The sequence below is a fragment of the Paralichthys olivaceus genome, chromosome 8 (genome assembly GCF_024713975.1).
Source record: "Paralichthys olivaceus isolate ysfri-2021 chromosome 8, ASM2471397v2, whole genome shotgun sequence".
NCBI lineage: Eukaryota > Metazoa > Chordata > Actinopteri > Pleuronectiformes > Paralichthyidae > Paralichthys > Paralichthys olivaceus.
The window spans coordinates 6616918-6634443 of record NC_091100.1 but is presented as its reverse complement, the minus strand read 5'-3'; the positions used below and the strand labels follow the sequence as shown (position 1 = coordinate 6634443).

Sequence of the window (17526 nt, the reverse complement as noted above, 5' to 3'; positions counted from 1 at the left end):
GATCCTCTGTAGTTGCCTGACCCTTAGGTTGGGAACCATCAGGGCTAAATTAACTGTATTGTACTCATGTTGCCCTTCTTCTCAACACATGAACGTAGCGATGCCTGAGGGGCCGGAGGAGCCTGACCTGACTCTCACGGAGGCAGTTTGAACTGTGAGACTCATCATTAGCACCATCTCATTGAACATGTGCACACAAAATCAATATGTTTTCCTACTTCACAGTTTGTTCACTTGTAATTCTCATGTTTCTGTCGTTATTGTGATCATTTCAGTTTCAGTAAAAACTGTTTAATGGCTAAGAATTAATTGATTTATCAATAAAGTTTGCATATTATAAATGACACCACATACAAAACTACACGACACTTTAATGATACTTTGCTGAACCCAAACAATGTGTTGCTGTTCAAATGTTTCTCTTTACATGGCAAATAACTAACACTGAAAGACCCTTTATATTTATTTTTAGAAAAGAAGAATGAAAGCGTGAGTGAACTCAATATCTTTCAGAATCTCTTATATTTGACTCTTTTAATTTGCAAATTTAACCCAGAGATTAAAATGAACTGAACCTAATTGTTTTGTAGTCTAATATTGTAGCGACTGAATAATAATAATAATAATAATTTATTTATATTCTGTGGGTGTATCCAAATCATAGATAATACACCAAACAGGTTTATGTTTTGATTCTTGGTGAACAATGGTTTGCAACTAAACATTCACATGCTTGATGCATATTTTTAATCAACTGGTTTTAAGAGTTTGGTGATAATTCATGTAAATTCATCTACTTTTAAAAAGTCTCATTTCACTATACATCGCTGATTATTGTCTTATTTGATTTGAATCTTGAATTTTATTTTTGCTGTCTGATCTTGTTTGAACTTTATAACTTTGTTTTGAAAAGTGCTGCATCAATAAACTTCATTATTTATCATCGCAACAAACTTAAATCAGGAACCTTCGTGTTCTTTCCGGTACGTACCCGGGCGTCAGTCGGTGACGGACCGGCTCACTTCCGGTGCGGATGTCAACAGAGCAGTCGCACGTGTGTGTCAGCGAACAGAAAACATGGTAAAACCTCGTGTCCTCCTGTGAATCCGTTTGTTTCACGTTCAACCATTGATGCGACGAATTCAAACACTTACGGTGAATTTCAATGTTTTTCAAAGTCTCTTTGTTTTTCTCAGCCGAAGGTTCAGAAAGGCAAAGTGTCGGAGAAGGTGGTTCACCCGTTCAGCAGGAAGGCGGCTTATCTGGCCCGAGAGGAGATCCGACTGAAGAAGAAAGAAAAGTATGAGAAAGAAAACAGCTTCTTAGAAAACAGTTTTTTTTTAATCGGCTGCTTTTAGTTTCTTATTTTAAAGAAAATGTAAAGAATTGTAATTTAACTCAGACACTGGACCAGGTCTGGATTCGCATATTTGGTCAAACCTGGACTAAATAAATAAATAGATACTTGATTGATCCAAGCATCCTGTGGCAGTAACATACATTAAACATACATTAGACTGGACTTCTACATTAACTTATAACACAGTAACCATACGTAGAAATTGGTCTGAGGTGAATATAAATTTAAATGTGTACAGAGGAATTAAGGAAATTAAATTAAACAGTTGAAGCAAAATTAAACTTTTACAGAGGATTTAAATATATACAGAGGAATTAAAAATGTGCAGGAATATTAAATATTAATATTAAAGTTAAAAGATTTGCATAGGAAATAAATATAGAACTGTGTTAAATTAACTTGTGCTAATTAAACATAAAAATGTTTTGTAACTATAAACTATATTAAAAATATAAAGGGACCGTAGAAGATTGGGAGAAATGGGGATAAAGGACTGCGTGCTATTAAATTAGGCTGTAAACAGATGAATGGAATGAATGAATGAGAGTCTCAGTCGCAGCGTGTAGCAGAGGTAGTCAGACATGGCAATGACAGAGAGTCCAGGAAGTTGTGCTAAGAGATGAGTCCATTGTCTATTGTGCCTCCTGCCATCACTGAGAGCTGTTGTACAGTCTGATGGCCAGGGGGACGAAAGAGTTCTAAAGTCTGTTGGTGGTTTTAGTTCGTCCTGTTTTGCTTTTATAAACAAAATGCAGTGTTTCCCCTCAAGTTAAAATAGCTTTTGAACTGCGTTAAGTTTTATTATGAATGTCTAACTCTCTTTCACAGCAGCAGTTGGAGGAAACTGAAAATCTGTTGCTCAGTATTTTAACTTTTCCCTTTAACTGCCGAGTCTGAGACAAACTTCAGCATCGTGCAGCAAATACATAAAAAAAAAAAAAATACAGTTTCATGAACTTAAATGATTTATTTTCTCTGCAGGCAGAAAACTGACAAAGCCACACGCCTGAGCAGCATTGGTGAGCTGGTTTCTAACTTTTATACTTTGAGTGGTAGATGTGAATACTTGTATATCGGCTCGTTGAAGAGACAGGACAGTGTCTTATGTCCGAGGTCAGACAGTCACAATCTTCCTACAGACGATATGAAGAAAACAGATCTCCATCTCATTTTCAAACCTTCAGACCTTTGTGTACTTTCTCCTTTATCTGTTTGTCCATTGAAAATATGTTGTGATGATTCTGTTGGCTGCAGTTGTTCAACCCAGATCAATAATATCATCTTCTCTTTACTCACAGGTGAGAAACTGTTGTGGTTTCAGGAACAGTTGGATCCAGCGAAGACGACGTACACCAGGAGAGACGCTTGTGACGTTATCGAGAGGTCAGAAACATTTTCTCTTTGTTCTGTATTTCCTGGGTTTGTTTTTATTGTTCATCATAAAATGGTCAAATTCATCCCACAGACGATCACGTGTTTCTCAGTTTGTTTTTTACTCACCCTGTGGTGTCTCATAAACATATAAATCACCATAATTAAAATACATAAGTCAGTTGAGGTTGTATGTAAACAAGCCACTGGTGTTTTTAATGTTTAAACATTTTGTTCTTGTATGTTTAGGTACCTGCAAAGATTCGATTCTGAACTGGAGCAGATCGAGTTGATGAACGGGATCAAAGGTCGTCAGGGTCGTCTCCATGGAGCCAGAGAGGCTGTCATCAAACAGACCATCGAGCGGGAGCGAGCGCAGTACGAGGGAGTGGGATTTGGTGAGTATAAATACACACACACATATATTTATATACACACACACACACACACACTTACTGTTTGAGGGCACATAACAACGCTGAGCCGTCTCCTTCACAGAGATCCCAGACATCATCAACACAAAGCATCTGAAAACGTTCAGGTGAGTGAAATCAACTCAGATCATCTGGATTCAATGTTTTGCCAAATTATTCTAATGTGCATGATTTTTACTGTCAGTGTCGCTACAGCCTGAAGACCACGTGTTCTTTTCATTTCACTTCCTGCTCATGGTCAGGTTTATCTTTTTAACTTCTTATTCAAAAGATTTACATGCTCTCGTGTTCAGAGCATTGGAATTTTCAATGGACTTAAAGTGGCTTTGCTTCTGAACGGAATTCTTTCTCAGTGTGTTGTATAGATGAGGTAACGTACTTTACCGTGTGTGTTTTAAACCATCACATCAGCCTTTAAGAATGAACGAACGTCTGCTTTCTACTAAACTGTCCCCTGCTGATTCTCTGTTTTGACAGAGAGTGGACGGGCGATCTGAAGAAACTTCCAAACATTAAACTACGAAATGTTTCCAGCAAAGGTCTGGACGCAAATACTGAGAAAGAAGAGAAACACGCAGCAGCAGCAGCAGCAGAAGAGAAAGAAGAGGAGGACGAAGATGATTTGGAAGACGAGCAGGGGGATGAGATGAATCAGATGTCGGACTCTGACTAATTCTCTGAATTCTGGGAAACTTTACATCAAACGCCTCCAGCAAAGACTGTTTGTGAGAAGATGCGGCTGCTCCACTACTGTCCAGGAGGTGGCGCCAACATCCCACATATGGAAACTTCTCCTCTCAGTTTGTCTTTTTCTAAATTTCCTGGTTGTTTAAATGATGTAACATCAGCCTGTGAGGGAGTCTACATTCATTGTTTATTACATAAACATAATGCATCATGTGTAACCTGAATAATCCAGTTTATCCAGTAAGAGATAGAAAAAACTATTTTCACAAAGATGTTGAGTGCTCTACATGAGAGAAAATTGTATTTTTGTGACTTGACTGTGACTCTGGTTCAAAAACCAAACTGTAGAAAAGTGGACGAGTGTAAACAACTGTCTTCAGCAGACTGACGCTCAGTCAGTCGCTCACGGCCTCCGTTCAAACTGAGACACAAACAGTTGAAACCCAATGTCAAACGTGAACAAATGGAAACAGTGAATTCAATCATGTGTGACAGACGTCGCAGGAGGACGTAAAACTGCAGTCAGAGACAAACGTCACCACACTACTGGAGGTTCACTATTTTAAGACATTCGTAACTTTCCTGCCAGTAAATAACTTTTCAAAAAAACATAACATTTTCAAATATTTAGATAGAACTAAAGAAACAGTTTCCTCTAGTTATAAAATATATATAGAGACTTTGGTGTCTGAAGACCCGATGGTCCAAAGTGAGAGAAGACGTCAGTAGGCTTCAAACTAAAACCTTTGTTTTTAACAGCATCAGAAATCCTCTTTATTCACAAAGCAAATGTAAATGTGTGTGTGTGTGTAAATCTCAAACGCTTGTTTTCAGTTCTTCACTCGTGTGAACGACAATGAGGAGACTTGAAATGGCTGCTTCAGAAAATAACATCAAGTCTTTACGTCTGTGCACGTGTGAAGTGAGCGACAAACGTGTGACATAAACAGACTAGTGTGTGTCCACTGTCTACATCTGCCCCTACACACAAATCCAGATGTGTTTTCATACATATAAATGGATGTAACACTATGAATAGATTAAACGTGTGGAAAAAGCTTTTTGCATTTGAACAGTTCACTGAACTTCACCTCTGTGACGGCTGCGTTTGAATGTTCAGGACAGCTCATACATGTCGTCCATCTGAAACAGCATCCACCTTCAGCACGAGTCAGCAGGCGGACCACACAGTCTCTGCACACTTTCCTTCCTGATGGCTTTATTTTCCTTTACGTCTCCTCACCTCACCCTTGTCTTCAGTGTCATTTGTTGCTTCAGTTTTGAAGTTTGTGATCAGTGAGGAACAGGAGAAGTCTGCCGTGTTTTAAGATCAGTGATCACAGGAGCTGAGGAGGACAAACCCTACGAGTCTAAATCGCACCATGGTCACGGCCGCCAGCGTAGTTATAAGAGCATGGTGTGATTCAGGACTCTCGTCCGCCCGACAGGAGATGAGGTCAGACGGGGTTTTGTGCCGGTGCCAAAGCAGCCTCCACTGACATGTCTGAGTCCATCTGTGCGTGCTGAGCCTGGACGGGGGCCGGGCTGACCGGGACCTCCACGGTTTCGTGCCTGCCGTTGGAGAGGGTGCTGCCGTGGCTCTGCGGGTGGTGCTGGTCTTTCTCGGGGCAGTTCTGAACGGTGATGATGCGGTTGAAGGCCTTGAGGCGGCGCCACAGCTGCAGGTACACCTTACACTGAATGTACATGAAGATGAGGCCGCCGGTGAAGCCGATGGCTACAACGATCAGTTTGGTCCAGAAGGGCCACTCCAGCACACCTGAGGACACACACACACACACACACACAGCAGCGATGAGTCGACCTGCAGCAGGTGTAGTGGATCATGATCCGTGGTGTGTGCGGTGCTTACCCTGTGGTGAATAGTACTTCAGAAGAGAAATTCTCCATAATTCGTCTGCAATCAAGATTGAGTGTAATTTCCACCATATTACTAATAATTAATGTTAATATATAAAGTGTTTTCTACGTATTGGATCAACACTGAACTAGTTTATTTAGGTACACTGATCTCAAATTCACCTAAATACAACAGTCATGACATAAACCCCCTGTTCATGAAGGTGAAAAGAAAAAAAAAAAGATTTTGAACTGTTATTATTTAATGGCGTTTTTAATGAATTGTATTTATTCTATCGTCAAGTTCATTGTTTATAAATCTGATGAAGTTACCTTAGTGTTAGAAAATGTCTTGACTTCACTGTGGGATAGTTGGGAATGTGACAATAAAGCTGACTTTGAAAAGAACATGTTCTGATGTATTTATAGGAGCTTTTATATTATTTTATAGAAATACAGTTCATATGTATAATCACTAATCCTAACCCTTGTTTCGAAGAATAGTTCAGAAAACACATCCTTCAAAACAACTGTTGAATCAACATCTGTTCAAACAGGAACCTTCATGAAGGCAGGATTTATTGCAGATGATCTATCGTGAAATGTATTTAAACTAATACAGAACAATGAACTACTGGTCACTGAGTGTTTGACTTCTGCCTCAAACAGTCAGAGTATAATGAGATAAATACACAGGGATCACAGCACGACACACAACACCTCACAATGAACACTAAAGCACTGAGGGGTTCTCTGTTCTTTTACAGGGTGGTCAACTGTGACAGACGCTTACAGTTTAACCATAAACCTTATTATAAATAACTAAAGGAAAAGAAAACACAAAAAACAATCAAATATATAGAACTCAAATAAGAAAATACACTTTTCCTATTTATTTTAAACATAGATCTTTTCTGCACTGTTTCTTCTGTGAAAACACAACGCAGGTAAAGATCTGTTAAAGGCCAATGCATTTTTCCACGTAGAAACTTTTGCAGTCAGCTTGACGTCAAGTGCAGAGGAAACAGTGACGACTGCTGCAGATTCAAACTGTACAATACAATCACACCAGACTGTTTTTACCCACATTACCAGAGACAGACAGGAGAACAAGGGTTGGAAGTGCCTTGTGAAGGTTTTGACTGATTCTGCAGATTAATCATTTAATTCTCTTTTTTATAATTTGTATTCAGTGTTTTAACAGCACAAGAATGCAAATATATGTGTGTGTTATATTTTTTATTCAATGCTAACATTAAACAGCTGACCTACTTGAGCATGTTTTTAACATTTATTCAAATTCTTGTGTTTTATTGCACATTTCAGCGTCGGACAAATAAAACCTTTGAAACTCGAGTCTTACAGGAGATTACAGATGTGTAATCACATCAACCTGTTTATTAGGTCTAACATTCCCACACAAAACCTGTTGGGGACTAAAGTTGAATCTTTAGTTATACTTTGATTATCAAACAGTTTAATGTTAGATAAACATGATTCAAAGTTTTATCTGCATGTGTCTGGTATGTGACGGGGGTTGTGGGGGGAAAAGTACTGACCGTCCTTCCCAAGTCTGATCTCTTCAGCGGTTCTCTTGACCAGTATGTAGACTGACCACAACATGCACGTTATTGCTATCAGGTGAAACAACACTGAACAGAAGATCTTTCTCCTCTCGCCCTTCGACATTTGTAGTTTCTCCCACTGGAAGATGCAGGGAAGGAGACAGAGAGGAGAGATGACCTCAGACGTCGAGATGAAAAGAAGGTTGAAGGCAAAGATTTGTGGTTGCGTGCGTACCTTGCGTAATGGTTTGAGCGATGTCTCCATAATGAAGTCAAACTTGCAGAGTTCACAGCAGCGAGTGTCGGAGGACTTGATCCACTGGTTGAGACAAGCCTGGTGGACGAAACTCAGGCTCCCTGTGCAGCGACAAGGCATTATCAACGGGTACTCGTCGTCCCCCTCACAGTGGCAGATCCTACACACACAGAACATACACACAGGTAACATATGTGCAGCGACTGCGTCTCTTCTATCTTCTCTATCTCTAATGATTTTAGATATTGATGGATGAACCCGAGTTTATACAAACATCCACTAACCTGCAGACCTCCGTCTCAGAGTCGTCAGAGTAGAGTCGTGGCTTGTCTCCATTCACACCACAGTGGTTCTGTGCTGTGGGCACTGACATGTCCCCCCCCCCCGACCCCTTCTCTTGGTATCTCTTGGTGATGAGCTCTTCTGCGTCCTCAGCCAGTGAAGAGCTTCCTTCTGGGCTCTGTGACTTGTAACTCTTCTCCTTCTCTCTACTTTGCGAGTCATCTTTCTTCGTGGAGCCCCGGCTGCTGTGCCGCTTCTTGAGGCCTCCACAGTCCTCCACCAGAGGCTGGTTCTCCTTCCCCTCGTCGGAGCCAATCGACTGCAGCTCCATGACTTCTGTTTTGTCTTCGCCTCCTTTACCCCTGTTCGCTCCATCCCTCTCGCGGCTGCCTCCGCTGCGGCGGCGCACTCTTCGGGCTTTCTCTTTGCTCCAGCTGCGGGCTTCACGCCCCGCCTCATCCTCAGAGGAGGAGTCGGACTGCTGGGCACCTGTGCAGCGGAGGCGAGGTGGGAGCTCCCTTCGGCTCTTTAAAGAACGCTCCTTCTTTTCCCCCCTCTCGCTGCGGTCAGAGCTGAGGCTGCGGTCACTGCGGTCGGTCTGCTCCTGTTTACCGTTGGTTTCCACGCAGTCCGAGGCGGTGCAGCTGCTCCTCTTGTGGCGATGACGACGCTTCACCTGCTTCTTCTGGGCCTGAGCCGACGAGCCCAGAGCTGTGCTGGTGACTGTCATCTCAGAGGTGTGTGTGTGCTTGTTGTGTTTGTGTGATTCAGAAGTGTCCTCCTCTAAACGCGTCAGCTGGCCAGAGCTTAACACACACACACACACACACACACACACAAAAACAAATGTGCATGTGTAAAAACAAAGTGAAACGAGATGGAAAAGGCATGAATGTGAGAAGATAAACTAACAAATGCTTTTAAAACCGATTCATGACAAATTTAATTTACTGTTGATATTTTTGTATTTTGAAATATTTGATATTTATATATCTGAAATTTCTGAATTCAACAGGTCAGGGGTATTTTACCTGCAGAGCAAACAGGGTTCAAAAATCTACACTATAAAGACTAAAACATCTCTTCCCAGAATTTCTGTCCTGATTTTCCTGGAAGGTCCAGATCTCACTGTCAACACTTGGCACATGGGATGAAAGATTAGTTTGGGTTTGATCTCTTAATTATCCAGAGTAACTTTGTTTCCAGAATAAGTGTAAAGGTAGAAATATCTCTTATTCTTTTAAGATCAAATCAGGCCTGATTCTAGGTCCTTTTTTTTTTTCTTTTTTTTTACAGGTGTGTCCTGGAGAAATAATGGTTAATAAAATCTTTATATGTGGTTTTAAAAAGTGTCCTGATGTGTCATATTCATCAGAAGATGATGTAATCATGCAGATTTACGGATTGGCGCCAGTTCTATCCCTCATTTATTCCGTTTATCCTTTGAGGGTTGCAGGGAGGGTGGAGTCAACACCTGCTAATATTCGGTGAGAGACAATTTTCAGTTTCACATCTTTTGACTGTGGGAAGAAGCTAAACAAAACCAATGCTGACTCAACACCTAAGTCATCAACTCTTAAATTATTTTAAATGTTTCGGTATTTAAAAGAAGTATATATCATGGTGTCAACTAAAACTGATACCTGTGGGATGAATTTGCGATTTATGACTGGTTGGGGACAAAAACAACAACAGCAGCTGATGACTGCATCACATCAGGGTGAATAGAAAAGAGAAAACCAAATGGCAGTGAAGTCTTAAATCAGACCACAGAAACCGAAAAAATGAAACGATGTCTTTTGAATGACTCAACATGTGATAAATGGAAATCCAAGCACTCACATACATCTCTGACGAACACTGTGTCCTCTCAGCCTGACAGCGGGTCCAGCACATCAGCACTGGATATAATAATAAGCTAAAGGATCCCATTTCTGCTATGAGACATCTTCCTCTCATCGACTACGGGAGCATCATTGGATTTCAGCATCCATTTAAATTTTGTTATGCCCTCGGGGTGCAGCAGACCATATTAATTTATTCTCCCACTCAGTGGAGGAGAAGAGTGCATGCGAATGTCAATGAGAAGACTGTTGCTGCTCTGGTGCCTGGACTTACAGAGCTGCTTGTGTTTGCAGATAATCCCTGGACACAAAACAAATCATTGTTGTTTTCTGAGACGTGTCTTACCTGCATATGTCCTGAGAAGACGGGCTGATTGATGTCTTTGGGGTTGCGCCGAGTCCTGTTGTAGAGTTGCTGGCCTGCAACAACCACCAGACTCAGATTAGCTCTATGTCAGATTAACTTTTTTATTGAATTCATTTATTTATTTCAAACATGTTGAAACTAAATATATCAATGGGAAAACAAGAAACAAAGCAAGTCATGTCAAATTCTAGGAAACCAATGCTAAAGACTGAGATCTGTACACACTTTCAAAATAAGATAAGATTATGTTAACGTTATACAACAGGCTAAAAGAGAAGCTGACAGATACAGTGCAGCACACACAGGGCATTATGAAGTTAATTTGACGAACACGTTGGCAAGTTGTTGCATACGTACCCGTCCACACTAACATTTATCTTAACTGTTTCTGCTGCTTTTCCTTTTCGATCTGAGCAGCCGAATCATTTACCATCTGTTCAACTTTCCTCGCCAGCCGGTTGTTTCCTTTGCCCTGGTTTGATTTGACTTCAGCTGTTTTTTACAGGTTTATCTGAGCTTTTCTGCCTGAAACTAAACTGAGACTCATAAGACTCAGCTCACGTGTTGACCTACAGGTGATGATGATTCTCTGCGGGTTTGTTTCCTCCACAAAGGAGATTGCGTTTTCCTCTGTCTGTCTGTCTCTCAGCAGGATGACTCAAAAACTACGGAAATGATTTCCATGCACATTGCTCGGATAAACAGGCAGATCCAGGAATGTTGGACATCTCAATACATTACATAGCAATATGGTGATAAGGGGCCAATAAGCCTTGGTGGTGGTATGTGCACCCAGAAAACACCCTTTTGATTAATATAAGTTACTCTTAAATATTACATTTTCATAGAGATTATGAAAAATATGAATTATTGGAGCTTCAAGAATATTGTTGTGACTCATGAGTCATACAACAGCGCACTGAATGCAATCTTTAATTAACTGGTTAGTAACAGATCCAGCATCAGCTCATTCTTGCACATCAGATTCATCTTGTATAAATGCTGCTACGACAAACACTATGAACTGTGACCCTGATTTTGTCCCTTGAAGCTGCCTGATAATCAGTGGTTACCTTGGAGATGTTGCTGGATCGACTCCCTGAGCGCCCGGGGGCTTTCCTTCCCTGCAGGGAGAGAGTGAGAGATGGAAAATCGTTAGAGGACTCAGTGAAGTATCGTCTCACTTTAGCGTTTTAGTTTGATCTGCTCTAGTTACATGCAGATGATTCCTTTTGGCCACTGATTAATAATTCAGTCCATAAAATGTTAAAAATATACATCAAACGTTCTTTCAGTGACTTGATTTGAAATAACAAAACACAGAAAAGCAGTTCATCGTCATATAAGAGCAGCTAGTTATCCACTTTGTTGTCAATCGACTATGTTTCAGCTCTAATACAATGTCAGTTACATATTTCTGATGATTTCAACATTGGAAACTACCAATTTTTTTGCAAACTCTGTTTTCAGTTGATTTTACGAAAGACTCCCCCCACCCCAAAAATTAAAAAGGGTGAAAACTGGAAACATTTCATAGGTTTTCTGTTGTTAAAGTAGTGAAATGTATAATTGGACAAGCAGAATCCTGAACTCCATCAAAACAAAAGTATTTCACAGTGTTCAGTGTTGTCTGCTTCTGTGTTGACTGGTGGAAACTAGCGTTAGGAGTCATGTGCAGCCACGTGTCCTTGTAATTTCATTGTGACCCGAGCTAAAGCCAGCCAATCCTATTACCTGGTTGTCCCGCTAAGTGCACAAGATGCTGCTCTGCAATGTGTCTCTATTTTAAGTCAACTTAAAGCACTTTTTCTAGAACTACCCACTGCAACGATGGTATGAACTCAACTGCCAGACCTTGAACTCAGTTGTCAGACATCCGTGGCCTCATTCAGTGTAAGTGGACTGTTTTGCACAAGTTGTGGTGGCGTGTGGGAGTTTCCAGGTACAAACACGGTTAAACCATCATGAAAACATGCTTGAATCGTGTTTTCCAGGTTATTTAAAGACACTAACACACTTGTAAACCTGGTCAGCTTGCATTGGAGCAATATGAAGGAAACCTTTATCATTATATATGTCATTTTATATCTCAATGTCAATAATAAGCCTCATTTCTGGTCATTTTATTGGCCCTAAAACCTCAGAAAAATAGAATGGCACTCAGTAGAGTCTGAGCATATCTCCCTTAAATTCAATCACCTGCTGCACTAAATCGCTCACACTTATAACTATCAGTCCCCTGAATGTCAAAAAGATGCTGGAGCCCTGGATCCGCACCCTTCATCAAATCCACTCTCAACATTAATGGGTGCTTTCTTGGCCAAATTTCAAGAAAATCATTTGAGTAGTTTTTGTGTAATCCTGCTAACAGACTCACAACGATGAACATATTTGAAGCGATCTACAAAAAGACTCTTGGTCAGTCTGCTATCACCTCTTCCATTTTCCTCTCATCACCGGTCACACATTTGTTATCGCTGCAATATATCCAGCACATCTCTGCTGCCTTTACTGTGGATATGTGTTATGTGTGAAAATTGGGTCCCAGCATGCGCACACACACGTGCACACACACACACACAGAGCAGTCTAACCTTCCAACAGTGTTGTAGTGAGTTGGCAGTGGAAAATGAATTGAAGCATATCCTGGTTAAGAGAGAATATGTAATTATTAAGCAAATGTTGCTTCAGCAAGAATAGAAACTACTGTACTTTCAGCTGGGAGTTATTGTGTATTTAAGGCAGTAAGAAGGTGAATGTATAGGATGGATTCAAAATTTTACAAAAACACATTCATCATAGTGAAGAAACAGTGTGGCTCCATCCATCCATCCATCCATCATCTTTACTGCTCATCCTTTGAGGGGCCATGGCCGAGCTGACATTGAGGGAGAGGCGGGACACAGGGCTGACATACAGATATTCACACTCACATTCATGCACAGGCTATTTAAAGCACAGCGTGGCTCACCGATGGGATTCTCATTATTTCTAGTCAGTTTAATGCCACAGACAGTGAGATATAGTACATCACACTCTGGCTACACAAACAGTAAGTGTTAATAGGATTTATTTATGGTGTTCATTTGTATATATTTGTTAGATAACTGCACAGCTCCATGGCCTACATGGCATAGAACAAACACAGGAAACAGTAAATACAGTAGTCTATATATTGTACAGTATTTTAGGTGTAACAGTATGAAGGTGGGAACTTTCAATGTTATGAGTTATTCATCTCACAGCTTTTTGTGCTGTTTGGAATCTCACGTGGGCGACTTATTTATATATAAAAAGCAAAACGGAGCTCGCACAAATCAACCCACACACAGACAGTTGTGGAGCCACTGTGTGCAAATCGATTAATTTAATAAGAAAGACGCCGACAAGTAGACTGCATCATCTAAGCTGATCAAGGGATTTGCTGATGGCCAGGTTTAAATCAGTAGTCCTTTCGTGGATTCAGAGCAAACACTCAGCAGCCTCCTCTGGAGACACGTACCTGTGACCTCAAGTGTCTTACCTCGCAGGACAAATCATAGCCAGAGTAATAGATACCATTAAATTGTCATAATTTATTTATAGAAGGAGACATGTCTCTAGGTGAGATACCGTACCAAAGTCTCATAACATGATTACAAAATCAATAGTAAACCACTACTGAACTAAAACCCAAGAGAGCACATATCAAATATCAGTTCATTAAACAAGTCTGAGTTTTTCACCAAGATCCATGAATTTTAAAAAATATCGAAAACTTCACCATCTGGTGAAACAAATTCCTGAATCTGCACCGAAATGGAACAGTTCTTTCCTGACCTAGATCACATCCCTGAACTAACTAGTAAACTGACATATCCAATGGGTGCAGGTTGCAGGAGTGGGTGTGCAGCGTCCTTGAGCTCTCAGTCAGGCTCAACCCCACCTCCACCAAATATGGTCACATCTGGTCATAAAACCAATAAGGCGCTGGACCAAATGCCAAACTCGCAGGTTTCAAAACAGACATTCATAAACCAATAGGTGACATAATGGTAGTTTGCCACATTGGATAAACACATCTGGAGTCCAGAGATCATAGTTACAGCAATATTCTCGATAATAAGCTTCACAACTAAATACAGTTTATCCAGTAAGACCGGCATGTTTTAGATGACCGACTGGTGGACTCGATATTCAGATGTAAAGATCATGCACAGCTACATCTCTCTGCCACTCTTTGCATCCACAAAGACTGTAAAAGTAAACTAGAGTTCTATTCCCAAGAACGTATTAATGGACCATTTCTTAATATCAGAATAAACTCACACAAAACACAACTGGTTCTCGTTTCCATAAATCTATAGCATCAGTCCTCACCTCACGAGGAGCGCAGACGCCGCAATTTAACATCCAGACTATTGCGAAATAGCAGCATCACAGGTCAAAGATGCAACGAAACACTTCCAGAAAGAATTACACAGACATGAAACATCCAAAGATTATCGTAAAATAAGCAGTTGTTGGACCAGGGCCGTGTATACGCCTCAGCTAACATCTGATGGTCACCTACCTGAGCCTCTCTTCTTCTGCCTACACTGTGACTCTGGTGCTCAGCCGAGACTTTGGTGAGTCAGTGTGTGGACATGTGCATGTTTGAGCAGAGACGATTAAGTGATGTAGCGTTGCTGAAGACATGTTTTACACAATCTGTGCTTTTAAGGACTTAAGGGTTAAGTGTTTGGAGAGAACTTTTGAATCCATTACGTGCACTGTGTTCTTTAATACGTCTGCATAAAGCCATTGCTGATTGGGCACCACTGACACACCCACCAAACGAGACAAAATGTATGTCAAAGCCCATTGCAACACAGTTTCAAGCAAACATGTCTTTCAACGCATGTTTTGAGATTGAGCGTGGACCAGATTTGGACTCTTTGTTACCAGACAACGCTTCTGATTGTTATTTATACCTTTTGGATATGAATAAAAACTGATGGATTCCTTGATCAGTAGAAAACATTCTCACATTTCAAAAATGTAATGTAAATTATAATTGATGTGAAGTCAATTGGCCAAAATATGATGATAACCTGTGTCTACACTGGTTGTCATCAGTAGATAATTGTAGTGGTGTAACCAAACAGTCCTGCTACAAGAAGTGTGCGTGTTAAACATGCAGTCTGTGTTAATCCTCATGGCCTAATGATCTGATAACCTAAAATGCATAACATGCAACCAGTCAAGTTACAGTTGACGTCAGTGTCTGTCCAGACTATTGTTAATAAAAGGTATTGTGTGGGTTTTTATGGTGAACTGGAAGTTTTCACAATATTGATTTCATTAAATGGCCAGAAAATTATTTCTGCAGAACATTGACCTTTGATATTTTTAGATACAAATGTCATCACTTCATCAGTTTATCATAATAGATGTGACATTTTTCACGATGAGTAAAAATAACCAACGTGTTTTGTGAGGTCACGTTGACCTTTACCCATCGAATTGCTGTGAACATCCCTACAGACCTGATTTATCACACACACACACACAGAGTCCATCAAGATCATTTCTTGGGGACAAATCTAACGACTTCTGCCTTCAGACCAAATAATAAATTACCATTAGTTTTAAGCCTCAACTCCTAAGGTTTTTTTTTTCCAACTCAGAGGTTTGACAACACATTTAAAATTTTAAAAAACTCACCTCGTTTTTGTCTTTGGAGCGAGAAGCACTCTTGCCGTTGTTGGCCGTCTCCCTGGCCGGCACCACAGTTATCTGCTGTACTGGCATGCTGCTGTTTCCAGGCAACACTCCGGCGTTACTTCCACAGCATTCCCGGTGCGTCGCACCTTCCTGTCCTTAGATCCTCGTCCCAGTGTGTGACTCGCTGTCCCATCCACGAGCTGTTTTCAGGGCGGAGAAGACAGCGCGCTCCAGGGTCGCTCTCCTATCTGAGCCCCAATCAGGATCATTAAGAGAAGCGGAGCTGGAACAGGATCAGGTCACCGTGGCAACAGGAAGACAGATCTGGAGATGGTGGGGTGTGAGGTCGTCATGACGACAAGGAAACTCCTCAACAGAGCACACCACCACCTCCCCCTCCTGCTGAGAGAGCTGGAGAGAGGAAGAGTTGAGATGGAAGCTGAGCAGTAAGCAAGGAGGAAGGGAAAGCTTGTGTTGTCGAGGTGTGTGTGTGTGTGTGTGTGTGTGTGTGTGTGTGTGTGTGTGTGTGTGTTTCTTGAAGGGGCGGGGCCAGGACTTTGTCGTGCTTGCTGGGTAACAAGCATACAGTCCATGAGGATTAGGGCTTAGACTAACCTCAATCTCCTCCTCTGCTGCTAATAATCTTACACAACTTGTGCACGTGGACAGCGCATACACACACACTGTATTCATCAAATAATCAAAAATGTGCTGAAAGCATGTAGGCAAATTGATCATCTGACTGACTGTGAAGTTAAAATCTAAAGAGATCATATGCAAACATGCCAGTGTCTTCACAGAATGTGTGTGTCAGTGTGTGTGTGTGTAATCCTATTTCAAATCATCTCAGGCCACAGGGATTATGATTGACATAACTGGAAAATGGGCGACTTTAAATGATCATTAAACTGACCGAGGTAATAGTCAAACAACTAGTATGGTAAAATAAATAAAACTTCTCCACCCACCTGCACAGGGCAAATTGATATCCTGCGCCACCTTTCACCTCTTAGGAGAGTTTTGGTTGTTCCAAACTTCTCTCCGATCTAGAATTTTGCAAAATTACATTTGAACTGGAGAAGTTTACAGATTTGCGTCTGTGTTAGTATGTCAACATCGAAGATGAGTAGGGGATAGAGACAACAGACAGACATGTTTGTTTAACAGGAAAGCTACAACATCACAAGTTTCTCTCATCTTCCCCCAAAAGAACATTAGAAAACCACCTGATCTTAATCTTCCACAGGGTTTCAGTTTCAGAACATGGTAAAGGCAAACACTTCGCCATCTAGACCACTGCATATATACGTTCATTTTACCTGGGGCATTTCTACTGTTAAAAACTGAAAGACAGAGGCACAGGAGCCATTAATAATGAGGGTTAATACGATCTCACCTGAACTTGAGAGGGGACATGTGAGTCAGCTCTTCACAGGAATTCTAAGTGTTACACACACATATACAGAGTGTGTGTGTGTGTGTGTGTGTTGGTCAACCTCTCAGTGCGCCTGTACATCAAGGGTAAGTATCTAATCCGAATTGTGTTTCATTTTGTGTGTGATGGGAGGGGATGTCAAATGAGTTTTAAATCAGGTGAAGACAGATGAAACATTTACTGTCAACATGTACGCAGCTGTGGCGGTGGACGCTTGTTCGGATGGCTTCTCCATTCACTGAGCTGGAGGTGCTGATGATCTTGTTCTCCCTCCTGGTTTTCGCCCTCTTCACTAATACTGGGATGTTCAATGAGGAATGTGGAAACTCAAATGGTACCGTCTCTCTCTCACACACACACACACACACACACACACACAC

At 41.0% G+C, this 17526-nt stretch overlaps 2 protein-coding genes across 3 annotated transcripts; one reads left to right on the top strand and one right to left on the bottom strand.

Annotated features, from left to right (window-relative positions):
- The first annotated feature begins 103 nt into the window (after positions 1-103).
- Positions 104-4911, top strand: tma16 (translation machinery associated 16 homolog). The gene is made up of 7 exons (XM_069530991.1): positions 104-1080; positions 1197-1300; positions 2342-2379; positions 2659-2743; positions 2981-3129; positions 3230-3272; positions 3643-4911. Exons 1-7 carry the CDS (start codon positions 1078-1080, stop codon positions 3836-3838), a joined length of 618 nt encoding a protein of 205 aa, XP_069387092.1. The 5' UTR covers positions 104-1077; the 3' UTR covers positions 3839-4911.
- Positions 4022-16697, bottom strand: marchf1 (membrane-associated ring finger (C3HC4) 1). 2 transcript variants are annotated; one of them, XM_069530983.1, is made up of 9 exons: positions 16680-16697; positions 15712-16122; positions 11100-11150; positions 10006-10079; positions 7818-8621; positions 7513-7693; positions 7272-7416; positions 5726-5770; positions 4022-5632 (listed from the first exon to the last, which is right to left on the bottom strand). In XM_069530983.1, exons 2-9 carry the CDS (start codon positions 15796-15798, stop codon positions 5310-5312), a joined length of 1710 nt encoding a protein of 569 aa, XP_069387084.1. In that variant the 5' UTR covers positions 15799-16122; positions 16680-16697; the 3' UTR covers positions 4022-5309. The 2 variants fall into 2 exon arrangements, with proteins under 2 accessions (XP_069387084.1, XP_069387085.1); XM_069530984.1 differs by lacking the exons at positions 5726-5770; positions 16680-16697 and having other exon boundaries at positions 15712-16210.
- Between the last annotated feature and the right edge of the window lie 829 nt (positions 16698-17526).

Coding starts and splice junctions, on each gene's coding strand:
- tma16 (XM_069530991.1), top strand. Junction 2,380..2,658: donor CACACGCCTGAGCAGCATTG/GTGAGCTGGTTT, acceptor CTTTACTCACAG/GTGAGAAACTGTTGTGGTTT. Junction 3,130..3,229: donor GTACGAGGGAGTGGGATTTG/GTGAGTATAAAT, acceptor TCTCCTTCACAG/AGATCCCAGACATCATCAAC.
- marchf1 (XM_069530983.1), bottom strand. CDS start 15,798: ATGCCAGTACAGCAGATAACTGTGGTGCCGGCCAGGGAGACGGCCAAC. Junction 10,080..11,099: donor GATCCAGCAACATCTCCAAG/GTAACCACTGAT, acceptor TGGTTGTTGCAG/GCCAGCAACTCTACAACAGG. Junction 5,633..5,725: donor GAAGTACTATTCACCACAGG/GTAAGCACCGCA, acceptor GTGTGTCCTCAG/GTGTGCTGGAGTGGCCCTTC.